Consider the following 13278-nt stretch of genomic DNA (forward strand, 5'->3'; position numbering starts at 1 on the left):
TTTCTGACACTCCCAATTCAGTACGTCTTCACAGCAGTGCTTCGAGGGGTAATGCCATGTGTAGGGTGGGAGCTCAACTGCAGGCTGAGGTCCAGGGAGGAGCTTTGTGTAAAAAGGCGGTGCTTTGTGCCAGCGAGTGTTTAAATTGTTGGATTTCTCAAACATAAATAAGTCAAAGCAACATGTTTATGTTTTTGATGAGGGAATGACAGCATGATATAAAGTTAGAAACTTTGCATCATGCCCCCTGCTCCCCCTTTAATATTTGAGACTGAGGTTAGTGTCGTCTGCTGTGGTAAGGCCATGTTAAGACTAAGTAAATGTTTTCATTATCAGGTTAATTGATTGAGTGTAAWTGCCACTATTTCTTTCTTATCTTTTACTTTGTTACAGTGGAACAGGTTTGCCACTTCACAGCTGACTGACCTGTATTATTCACGCCGCATTAAATCTGTGCTGAATATATAAACACTTCCTGTTCTGCAACAGGGGAAAAAAAACTTTATCATATTTCTTTAGCTTGTTTCTGCTCTGTTAAGAACAGCCAGCGAAGCCGGGCCTGGCTCACAAACCGCTCGCTCTGTGGCGGGGATGTAAACAAACAGCAGGAAGAAGGCCACCCCGCCGCTGGAGCAGTCAGATCACTGGCTCCAGCTGATGTTTACCAACGATGAGCTGTGGTTCAATCAAAGATTTCTTTTCGGTTTGTTTGGATGAGTCATCCTCTGCTGTCGGCTCATCCCTGCAGCAGCTCGAAGCCGCCGCGTCGGAGGTTTTACTGCTCAAAAAGAAATACAAGCTGATGAGGTTTGCATTTATATTTTTATTAGGTGCCACAAGAGAAAAAAATGTGGTTTATCTGTGTGATGTGTTCATTTAATAATTCACAAAATATCCCACAAATCACTCTCCTGTTTAGTTTTGTTTCTGTGAAAGCAATCCATCAGAGTTACGGTTTGTTACAACATTCTGATAAGATGCTGATTTGCTGGCATTAATGTGATGTGAGAGATGACTTGTTTCAGTGGGAGAGCTGGAAATGGAGCCACTGCTGGTGTAGAAACAAGGACCAGGTTTTACTTTTGCACCTGGGCAGAAATGAATTATGGGGATGAGTTGAAGAACGTGCTGAAACTCTTTGTTCTAAGAGAGGACAGCCTTTATAAATGTGTCTGTTTGTTCAACTACTTCAAATAAAAATGTCTGCACTTTTCCAGCTTTTTGCAGTTTGGTTGTTTTTCCAAAAGACTTCAAAAACTACAAATGTACCGATACGTACATTTCAACCCAAATGAGACTTGATTTTACTTAATTTTAGTGATTTTATCTGTTTTTATCTTCTTTTTGTTTTTATTTTTTGCGGATGTTCAGCACTTAGTTCAGCTGTGGCTGGTATTAAAGTGCTTTATAAATAAAATTGTTGATGGTGATGATATCTATTAATATTGCTGTTATGGCTGAGAACAAATATTTACTGATATCATATTACATAAACACAAATTATTTAAATACGCACAAACACACTTGTGTCTTTTTTTCGATACTGTAAAAAATGAACAGATCGCTGACATATCTCTCTACTTCATTATTTAAACATGAAACATCAAAGTTAATCACAACTGGCCCTTTGAGGGCCACTATAATGCTCATGTGGCCCTTGGTGAAAATAAGTTTGACCCCATTGCCCGACAAAATATACAAATATATGTCTGGCCCCAGCAGGAACGGTGCAATATAGGTGAAATTCTTAAAAACCTGCAAATGTTTTTCACAAAAGATTTTGGCACAACGTGAGAAAACGCAGCCCTCTCTACAGCTTCGACACACTTTAAAGTTTCATTTTGATTCCACGTTTAAACGGGTCGTAAAAGTTGGACTTTACATGACTGATTTTGGTATTTTTACTGAATTTTTAAATGAACACTGTTTGATTTTCGGGGGTTTTACAAACTGAAGTCAACCTAATGTCATGATGTCACACACCAAACCCAGGGCCTGTTTAGATGTTCTCCTATTTTATTATTTATTTATTTATTCATTTGCAAACCTAGATCTTACATTCTCTTTGTATTTCAGACGTTTTGTCTGCCCGAGGTTTTATTTCTGCTGTGTTTCTCTCTGTCTTATAGACAGGTAACCCTAACCAGTCAGTGGCAGCAATGTTTACATTTCATTTGATCCTGGTTCTTTTTCTACGAAGTTCATAGATCAAAATATCAGTATTTTTGGCTCAGTTTTTGATTGAGCTTGAAATAATTCATAAATGTGGTTTTGATTCTGTGTGCTCCTGTGCTGCTCCTGCAGGAAACAGATCTGCTCTGGTCCCCCAGGTGTGTTTGGGATTGTGACAGCTGTGCTCAGACCGTTCCCGTCTCCCAGACAGATTCCTGCTGAGCCCTCCTCTCGTGTTTTCCCACAGCCTCGGCGGAAAACCCGCTCGTGTTTAAAAATAAGGAGCAGCTTGTTGCGGTCGGCGCGTTGTTTGTTAGTTTTTCAGCGATGACGTCTTTGCCGCGTCGCTCTGTAAACCACAGTCATTTCCGGCGCTGCCGTCGTTTCTGCTCGGGCGCCAAGCCGTGGGTAATCTCATGTGTCAGGTTGCTCTGCGTGAGGATGAGTGTTTACTCAACCGCAGCCATGTCTGCTTCACTCCCAACCGTAGCAAACCCCGGAGATGTTGAAACGCTCGTGTTGATAGTCCTCTTAGCCGTCTTGTCAGCGTCGGACTTGCATTTTCTTTGCACCATTAAAGTTTAAATATACCTCCTATTAATCACGTAATGAGATCTGTCAGCCTGCTTCCAGACCTGCGGCTCGCTCGCTCCAGCCACATGGTTTGGCAGCCCCAATCTGGAACTGCTACTACTAATACGGAGATATAAAAAGACCACAGCGGTCATGTAGGAAGTGATATGTTCTTGTGTGTCGAAGCTCGTCGTCGCAGAACGAGCTTGGTGCAGCGCAGGGAACATTTTGAACCCCAGTTAAGGCCAATTCCCACCTGTCAAGCATTCATTTTTGTCTCCCAGTTGTTCTCTGATGTGACCACACCTCGTTTAGGCCCATGCATGCACTGCAATTACTGTTCTGATGAAACCAGGGGAAAAGGTTGTTGCAACAGAGCTGCGAGCCACTTGACCTTTTAACATGAAAGGCTTCACCTGTACTTTGACTCCAACCTGCTCCCGTGGGACTGCTTGACACTTTCCTTGTTGTTTAAGTCTATTTGACTCGACTGCGTGGGGACCGTTAAGTGCTGGCTCCGACCTGTGACGTCAGGCGTTCAAACTTTCACCTCCTCCTCATTAGGCGTTGGCAGATGTCAGACGTTTAAGAGCTCGTGATGAGACATTGATGAAGCGACTGCTTGTTGTTTGTGTTTCATCTTCTGCCAAAGGTTTTCCTGAGCTTTAGTGAAAGCATGTTGATGACAAAAACAGCATTTAGAAGCAACAAAATATCTCCGTCAGACAGCAGGTGTGACCAAACATAACTCAATACCTGTCAATCTAATACTAACCTGACTACTGCACWTCTGCTGGAGAGCATTGGTAGTTGTGTAAATACTTAAGAGTTTAGGGGGAAGTATAGTGATGTTATACTTATTATACATTATATATTTCTTCTACAGTCAGGGGGCTCGGTGGTCCGTGGCAAGGACTTGTAATCCTGAGGCTCCAGATTTGAGGCCAGGTTGTATCAGGAAGAGCATTTGGCAATTTGCTCACTGTAACAAACCCTGAAAAAGGGAGCAGCTGAATTAAAAAAAAGTTGTTTCTACATTTTTTTTTTAAAGAAGAACTTAAATCTCACCAACTAAATGGATTCCTGATAAATCTGAGACACTGTTGAGGTCTATGTGTTAATTGTTACGTAGGCTATGATATTTTATTGTTATTTTATTCTTTGCTTTATTCTTTTTTGTTTTATTGCATTGTGTTTTAATTGTGCAGTGTCCTTGAGTGCCATGAAAGGCACCGTCAAAAATGTATTATTATTATTATTATTATTATTATTATTATTATTATTATTATTATTATTATTACATCCTTACATAGTTAATGTTGACTTGCTTAAGGTGAGTATTGTTAGCTAATGCTACATACTAGCGTCATGGTTCAGTATGGGCTCAAACACAAACAGCTTCTTTATTGCATAATTGCTTTTTACAAGTGGCTGTGTTTATAGAATTAAAAAAATATTAAATAAATAAGTAAATAAATAAATAAATAAATAAATAAATAAATATCTTTGCATGGAACGCTGCTGGTAAAAAAGGCCCAAATTGGACTTTTTGCCAATCTGGAACCCTTATCTAATAATTTTATGAGAGTCTGAATGTCATACTTTTGATTTATTTTTTTATATCTGACTCATAATGATCTCAGTCTGAATCATTCCAAACATTCATATCATCGATACCAATGTTGTTATCGGATCTTATACACTAATCAGATGAGATCGACGTTTTGAGTAAGTTTCTCCCTGTTTTCTGTTTGTTGATCTCAGTCCAGTTCTGCGCAGGAAGGAGTGAGATCAAATGTAAACACCAGACAAAACAAGCGTGACTGCTCTGACCTTAACAGATCTATAATGAAGTTTGTGGCGCAGCAACTTCAGAATTCACACACACACCTTTGTATTTTTATCCTTATTGGGACCGTTTATTGACTTCCAATCATTTCCAGTCACTTCTGACCTCTAACCCCACCAGTAGTTAACCGTAAACCTAACCTAAACTTAATTCATGCCTCAGTCCTAAACCTAACCCCCAACCCAAAAATAGAGTTCCACCATATTAGGACCAATCTTTGGTCCCCATAAGAACCACTGATCTTGATAAGGAAAGTTTGTATACCAGAAACTCTCCTAAAATTGTACAAATACAAGTACACACACTGACATATTTACTTGTGTACATGTGGCGCCCTTCATGTGACGTCACGTCTTCTGCACATGCAGTTTCCTTCAGGTCGTTCACACTGGAGTTTGATGACATTCAAACTTAAAATATGATGTGAACCACAAAAAAACCTACATCGGAGCTTAGCGTGAAGACCTGCAGTTTGCACGTAGCCTCGAACTGAAGCAAAACAACGTTTCAATTAAAACACTTTCGCCTGCAGACGTCGTCATGCTTTACAGCGAGACCAAGAGACAGATGCAGCATCCCGAGTCAAACTTTATGTCCAGACATGAGGCAGATACCCAACCCTGATGCCTGTATTGTGGTTCAGTACAAATATATCATTAAACCTCTACGATTATGGCTTTAAAGCAGCTGTCACCGTAATATTTCTGTGATCTGCTAAACTCTCGTCACATCATGTTAATTTTTTCTGTCTGAAAAAGTAGCTCCACATTGCAGATTTTCTCAGTTGGATTGTCTGCATGTTGTTGCAAAAATTGAGTTATTAAGCCATCATTCATCATTACCCTTCTTTTGTTTGGACACTATAAAACCTTYCTCTCCTGCTTCCTGATGCTACAATCTTTAGAAAGGTTTCAACTGGGCTTCAGATTGTTCTCTGGTCCTAAAACTCTTTTGAGGTCGTGTTTGTCTCCAACATTAGACGAAAAAAATTGAGCTGCAACTTTTCCTGTGAGGTCTGAGGCCTCGGCAGGACATGACTGCCACCTGGTGGTGATTAACAACAAGTACATATACAGGTGTAAGCAGTGTACTTTTAAAACAACACTTTTAGACTAAGAATGAAACTGATCACATTATATAAAAACACTTGTTGTCATTCTTGTCTCCTTCAGGCTCGCATGGCGCTGGATAAAGGAGCTCAGGCYGTTATCTTTGATGTCAGCGACGACACCAACGCTGCTGCCGACGTGAGTGTTGCCCCAACGCMGACGACTGTCCTCAGTGATAGTGCTGCGCCACACTTATAGTTCTCTTTTCTTTTCGTTGTCTCCGTCCATCTGATCCCCCCCCACACACAAAAGTTCTCGCAGTTTCAAGAAACAGACTCCCTTCCCCGTCCAGTTGTGCTGGTGAAGGGGGAGAACGCAGAGAAGCTGATGGGTTTGGTCAACAAGAACGAGGAAGCCAATGTTGTTATTGAGATCAAGATGGAGCCCAAGTGGGTAAGCCCGGCGTCCAGCTCACACACTTACCTTCATCAGCTGGGAAGAAGCAGCTTTATATGCTTTGGGAAATTTACGTCCTCCTATTTATTTTTATTGCATCAGTGACTGTATTTACATTGAACTGTGAGTACAAAACTACATGATAAACAAAAACAAAGAAGAGGGGGAATAGAGAAAGAAACATGCACGTGATTGAGTCCATTTGCTGTAGTTTGAAATCATTTTTGGCTTATTTGTTAGTAACATTTATAATTACTTGTAGATATGTAGATTTAAGTACAACCTCAGTTTGGAGAAACAGAATTTGGAAGCGTGGTGCCCAGGTCAGGTCCTGCGTGTTTTTATTTTATTATTATTATTATTATTATTATTGGTTATTGTTTCTCTTCTCTTCAGCAGCTCTTTAAGTTCTGTAGAAACACTGTTAATCACACATTAATTTAAAACAGGTTTGTTAAAACAGGGAAACAAATAGGACTCGCGGAACGGTGGCCCTCAAGGATCCGTACTGGGCACCCCTGATTTACAAATGGCACTGATGAGCTAATGGCTAGTCTGATTTCAGCTAAGACCTGCAAAATCCTGCTGTTCAAACAATTCACATCTCTGAAGTTTTATAGAACTTTAACCCCTCGTTACTTTCTCATTGCACAGTTATTTACACAGAATTCTGTGTTTTTATGTAAGCTCAAATAGCAGCATCTAGCTCTAGCACTTCTGATGCAGCCAGGATAACTGAAATGAAATTTCTGCTAGAATATCTGTTTTATACCAAACTGTTAATGGGAAAAAATATAGAAAACAGCATTTACATGGAGTGGGATAGCAGCAATCCAGTTTGGAAGTGAGTCTGCTTGAATCCTAAAAGACATGTCRTAGTAATTATTGTGGATGGCTAATTATAAATCTTTCCATCACTCTCAGTTTTCTGGTGCATGTTTATTTTGGTAGAAATAGCYGAGTGCACCAGAAGTCATTGGATCAGTTGCAGCTAGTTATAGATTTTCATTGACGGTGGTGTAAAGATTTATAAAACAGTGTTTCCATAAATTGCTGTGAAATCTTTCAAACTGGATGACAATATCCACTTTGGTCTTTGCCCCGCCTTTTGTTCTTTTGTCATTTCGGAATAAACTCTTTTTCTCCAAATTAACATTGTCAAAAGCCATCTATAACAGGTAAGATAATGATTATTTGTAGCTTGTTCAACAAATCTTTTTTGGTGTGAACTATATTTTAAAAAATCGAAATGAATTTCTGTAAAATATTAGTCTACGACAGGATAACGTGTTTCTCTGTTTGCCTTTCAGCCACATTATGATGTGAGCATCCTGCTCACCATCGTCCTCGTCATTCTCACCATCGTCCTGATCTTTGCTTTTCGCTACAAGTGCAAGCCCAACAGAACCTGGGTGAGTGGCAGCTGCGGCTTAAAAATTTTTTAGCAGGATTGACATTAAAAGAGTTCCTGACTTTCCGTGTGCCCAGGACTCTGTCCATCAGCAGACCATGCGAGCCATCGGTCGACTGGAGACCAGAACCTACCGCTCCCAGAGCTGCTCGGGCTCACAGCGCCACCGCGGGGCCTGGGGCTCGGCCAGCAGCTCCAACTCCAGCCCCGTCTGCGCCATCTGTCTGGAGGAGTTCCAGGAGGGGCAGGTAGGAGGAGAACCATCAGCATACGTTGTGTTTTTAGGTTCAAATTTCAGCGAATTATACATCTGCCTCTCCGCTTAGAATCTGAGGATCATCTCCTGCGCTCATGAGTTCCACAGAGAGTGTGTGGACCCCTGGCTGCTGCAGCACCGCACCTGTCCCCTCTGCATGCACAACATCATGGGTGAGGAGCTTATGTTCTGCTTAAAAACTGTTTTCTAACTACAAAATTACTCCTACATTAAAGTTCATATGGCTTTCTTGGAGATAAAATTCAAAATATGTTAATTTTATTTAACAGCTGAGATAAAAAAAAGCATTAAAAATAAAAAAAAGCTTTCCACCTGACCCTGGTTGGTGTTTTGCTCTGCAGGAATGGAGCGTCAGCCTCAGAGGAACAGACCCCAGCAGAGTTCAGAGCAAAGCCAGAGCTTCCTGCACCCCCAGCCTTACAGCAGCCCCCACAACCACCCCTTCCCTCAGCACGCCATCCCCTTCTCCATGAGGCCCCACTATCCCCGCGGGCCCTCTGGACCATATCCCAATCTGGGCCACTACAGCGGCTCCCCTCCCATGGACAGCCAGATGCTGCACTTCCTCAGCAGCCGGCAGCTGGGGGCAGCTTGTGGGTTCCACCTGCCCGTGGAGGTCCCAGGGAGGCCCCACAGGATGGGAGGGAACTGCAGGACTTCCAGCCACCACTACCCCTCCCGCCGGTCCTGCCACGCCCACCGCTCCGCCTGCCCGGCCCAGCGCAACCCGTCGAGACCGCAGCACGGCGTGTCGGTCGCACCGCAGAGCCGTGGAGCAGCGGCCCACGGCCGGCAGGAGGAGGGGAGCTGCTCTGGCGGGAGCTACCACACGGAGCGCAGCGGGTATTTGGCCGACGGGCCGGCGAGCGACTCCAGCTCAGGACCGTGCCAGAGTTCCTCCAGTGACTCGGTACTCAACTGTACCGACGTGTCCCTGCAGGGAGTTTATGGCAGCTGGTCCACCTTTCGCAGCTCTCTGAGCAGTGACTATGATCCGTTCGGGTATTACGGGCCGGGTCCTGGGCGGACCCCGCGCAGGAACAGCCTGGAGGCCGCGGCCCAGACTCGACCCAGGTCTCTGGATTCAGTGGTGAACAAAGAAGGCTGCCTTGGAGAACAGCCGCCGACTGTTTTCAACCACATCCACTACCATCGCCACAGACACCACCACTACGAGGAGGGGGAGCACAGCCAGGGCCTGAACAGGGTCTCAGATGAGGAGCAGGGGGCCGGGGCTGCAGCGGCTGCACCCTCTGCTCACGTCCTGGACAAAGACTCCCCTGCGTGCCCACCAAAGCACAGCCCCTGCCACTGCCCCCAGCCAGAACCCAGCGGCAGGCCGAGCCCTGGAACAGAGTGCCAGGACCCCACAGGGCCTCCCGTTCTTGTGTCCTCGCTCCCCTTACAGCTCCAGTCCCACTGCTGCCACGGACACCCCCCTGCTCCCCTGGGACGAGTGGGGGGCTGTCTGCTGGAAGGCCCCTCTGTTCGCTTCCACCAGAGCCTGGACCTGCAGGACGACCGCAGCATCCACATCCACTAYGGCCAGGGTCCGGCCTTCTGCTGCTCTCCGGCCGAGCTGCGCCCGGCCCTGCTCCCCGTGCCTCTCATCCTGGACTCTGCGGGGCTGGAGGAGTGGCCCTGCTGCGCCGGGGCTCGCGTGGCGTGGCAGAGGCAGGTGCAGCAGGCCCACTCAGAGCCTCAGCTCCTGGGGCCGAGGACGGCAGCGGACAGGCCGCCCTGCAGGTTCCACCTTCAGGGCCCCGCCGCTGACCTCAACACGGACCTTTGTTTATACTGCCAATCATTACACCACAATCAGGGTGAGTATCACCTCTGTGTTGTCTCAGTGTCCATGCTGCAGCCAGGGCAACAGTTTTATTACAGAAAGAGGAAACACAGCAGCACCTGGCTGAAACTGAACCTCTGAAACCCTGGAAGCAGCAAGGATAGACTTCGTTTTTCACACATAGCTTCTCTAGTTTATGTTTTTGTTTCAGTAATGAAATATTTGTTGTGTGTTTGTGTACACTCGATCAGAATATTTTTGATGTCCTGATACAGAGAAGATKTTGGCAGTAGGGGTCTTTGCAGTACCAGGGGGTGTTTCTTGGCTGTGTGGGCGGAGTTTGTCTTAACCATGATTTTCTTAAGTTAAATGAAACCGTTATTGGTCAGATTGTCATGTCTTGTGGGACAAGTTAAAAGATTCAGTAATGGTAATAAGAAAATTATTGTGAGAATGTAAATATAATTGATTGATTGTCTAGTTATAGTTTGAAAAAATGTCTCAAAAAATTATTAGGAACATAAACAATTTTTTAATCCAAATGTGGTGCWAATAGTACCTTCCTGTCCTGAGTTATGATTAGAGGTGCTTTCACATGACTTCTTCAAACCCCACCCACATTTATCAAACTGACCAATCACCTTTCACAAACTCCTCCCACAGCAGTTAACCCAACCAATTATTTATTTAACAAACTACTCCCACTAACGAAGTACCTCCCACTTTGGGACTGCAGAGGCCCCCCGTTTTTGCCAGATCTGACATCTGACTGATGACATCATCTGATTTTCATATTTGGACCTTTGACAATAATTGTGATTTAGGCTGTAGAAGTGCTGAATATCACTGTTAAAGAGATATTTGAAAAAGTGAGCAAAAACACTAAATCGGGGTTCCCACGGGTCCTTGAAATCCTTGAAAGTTTGTCAGTTGGAAACAATTATTTCAAGGCCCTGGAAAGTTTGTGCAAACAGCCAGAAATTACACTTGTCCTTGAAAGTCCTTGAATGTTTTTGGGGGGGATTGAAAGTCTCCATTCACACGACTGATTGTCATCATCTTTAAAAAAAAATAAATGATAAAATTAGATTAAAAAAACATACATTTGTTGCAGTGGATAACTCCGGATTACGGTAAACTGACGTCATTGTTTCTGACTCAACAACTTCTATGTTGTTGAGTTTTTCATTGAATTTACATGATATTAAACCTGTTGATTGGTAACACTGTGGTAGCAGGAGGTAACTGCTGTTGTGCGTGGTTCTTGAATTTGAAGAAATTGGTACTGGGAAGTCCTTGAAAGGTCCTTGAATTTGATGTTGACCAAGGTGTGGGAACCCTGCTAAATGTATTTAAAACTGCAAATTAAGTTAATGAGATAATTTAATGTCTTGAATGCTTAGATCCACATTACATAAATACATTTTGTGAGAGTATTAACGTCACATAGGCAGACAGGGTGGAAGAGGTGACTGAGGCTCCGAGTCAAATGCGGGTGGTCCCAGGGATTTATTTCAGTACATTACAGTAAAAATGACATCCTGCTTTGTAAGCCAGGRTGGGAGCAGCAGCAGCTTTGCACAGGTTGGATTTATTTGGGTCTCCTCTCTGCCCTGACAGCAGCTGGAGTTGCTGCGCGRTGCTTCTTTGTGTTAGGCTAGTCAGTGCTTTGGAAAAGTGGGAGGGGCTCACAACACTGCTYGCTGAGGAAACAGCAGGAGCCTCAAAGCATCTCTAATAGATAGATTTGCTTGTTGCTTTTTTTGGAAAAAGGGCACTAGAGGGGCCTGAAAACTCGCTGTTAGCAACACTGTCTGGRCTGATTTTGAGTGCGTTGTGTGTAGGTTGTGGATTTGACTCGACGCACTCTTGTGTCCACAGGATCAGAAGAGGAGTCTGGGGTCTGAATGGAGCCAGAACAGAAGTGCTTCACACAAAAAATTCCACCAGTTCTGACCTCCAGCCGCCTCCAGAAGATCCCCTCTACTCACATAATGACATTTCTCTTGTTTTTTTTTTATTTTTTAGAAAAAGGTTTTTGTTTTCAACACCTTATGGTTCTAATATGTGAAGATGGGTGTCAGGAGAAAAGGCTCCCATCACCAAAGCGAGGATCGTTCCCGCTAAGCTTCCATGCGCCAACAGCCAGTGAATGATCCAGTTCAGGGTGTGGAGMCCCCCGCATGAAGTGAGCCTGCATCTCTGCATCACTTTCTCCTAATAAAGAACAACGTGATTCACCATCAGAGGTACTTCACCTGCGTAGCCTTCTCCTTCCTTCGCTGAGTCTAGTCTCAGCTGAGAGAAGCTCTTCTCTCCAGCCTACCTCAGCTCAGAGTTCTTAATTCGCCTCCCACAGAGGGGGTCTTTAAAGGTACTGCTGTAGTCATTTCTCTTTGTCTTCTTTTTTTGTTGTTGTTGTTTTTGTCACAACTTTGTAGCTTCAAACTCATCAGAAAGTTACCCTCTTGGCTCGGTGGAACGGAGAGAAAGGTTTATGCTCAGCCTCACACGGGCCTCGTTTTCTTAATTTCAATTATGGCAGCTGTTTTCATCTTTTTCTCTTTTTTTTGTTGTAGTTTGCCTGTTTTTTATGCGCTTCAGACAAATCGATTTGACTGAATTATGTTAGTCACTGCAAAGCTATTGTGTTTTTTTTTTTGTCACGTGGTTACTTCAGTGCCGTTCAGGTCCTCGGAACAGCGGTCTAATCAGAAGGGTGACAATCAGATCCTCCTTTCTTCCATCTCATCGTGATGTTATTTTATCCTTTCACAGAGTTTATACTCTTCCCCTTTGTTTCCAACAATCCTAAGCTGTAGTAAACTACAGGAGCAGAGTAACGACTCTGCCTTTTAGTCTAACTGGARTGAAGCCATGCTAGGTAGAACTAGATGTTAGCTCAGTCTGTTGCTGCGGCACCACTTTTATAAAAGCTTGGTGTTTTTTTTTTGTTTGTTTTTTTGTGTTGGTTTGTTTTAACAAATATAGGCAGAGCCTGAGAAATGTCTCAGGGACCGTCAAGATCTTTTAGAGAACTTCCACCCAAAATATTTTTTTTAAAATAAAACTGACAAATTTATTTTGAAAATGTAAAATAAAGAATCCAGTTAAGGTTTAAGCTGATAGTAACCCTGTTCAGCTTCTCTGATGGACTGAGAGACGAAAAGTGTATTTAAAGAAAATATAAAGTCAACGTCACTGTGCCTTTTAAATTTGGATAGTTTTTTTTTCTTAAAGGAATAGTCAGGACCTTTTGAATGTTGGAAAAATTTGTCAGAATGGACATCCTTCCTGTTAAAGATTGGTCTTTTTATAAACTCCGTATGGAGACGTCATTCTGTTCTGACTGGACTGATGAGCTAAAGGCTAAAGGCTAGTCCAACTGCCATCGTGAAACTCAGATCTCAGAATTCGAAATGGCTCACACAGACTTTTACAACACTTGTCACAGTTTTTTATCTGGATATTTGCGAGCGAAGCCATCACCGGCGGCAGCTAGCTGTAGCAYTCCTGCAGGAATGTCCTAATAGTTAAGATAATTCCGTTCCTGTGAAGCACTTTGATATTTAGAGGAAAATGGTTGTTTTAAAAATGGAAGAAATTCCCATTAACCCTCTACGGCAGTGGTTCCCAAACTTTTTGTCTTCTGACCCACAAAATATCCCCGGCAAAAACTTGTGACCCCAAATATTACTGGTC

General features: G+C 43.5%; 1 protein-coding gene across 2 annotated transcripts in view; it reads left to right on the forward strand.

The window, feature by feature from the left end:
* Positions 1–13272, forward strand: part of rnf43 (ring finger protein 43) — a 123956-nt gene extending 110684 nt beyond the window's left edge. Inside the window, exons 3-9 of one of the 2 annotated variants that reach the window (XM_014023110.1) lie at positions 5767–5841; positions 5956–6096; positions 7410–7511; positions 7588–7758; positions 7837–7939; positions 8129–9610; positions 11458–13272. In XM_014023110.1, the coding sequence (XP_013878564.1) occupies positions 5767–5841; positions 5956–6096; positions 7410–7511; positions 7588–7758; positions 7837–7939; positions 8129–9610; positions 11458–11483 (2100 nt within the window). In that variant the 3' untranslated portion in view covers positions 11484–13272. Of the gene's footprint in view, positions 1–5766; positions 5842–5955; positions 6097–7409; positions 7512–7587; positions 7759–7836; positions 7940–8128; positions 10513–11457 lie in introns of those variants that run through there. The other variant, XM_014023109.1, reaches the window with a different exon arrangement.
* Positions 13273–13278: the final 6 nt, after the last annotated feature.

This window comes from Austrofundulus limnaeus, unplaced genomic scaffold (assembly GCF_001266775.1).
Source record: "Austrofundulus limnaeus strain Quisiro unplaced genomic scaffold, Austrofundulus_limnaeus-1.0 Scaffold357, whole genome shotgun sequence".
In the NCBI taxonomy this organism is placed as follows: Eukaryota; Metazoa; Chordata; class Actinopteri; order Cyprinodontiformes; family Rivulidae; genus Austrofundulus; species Austrofundulus limnaeus.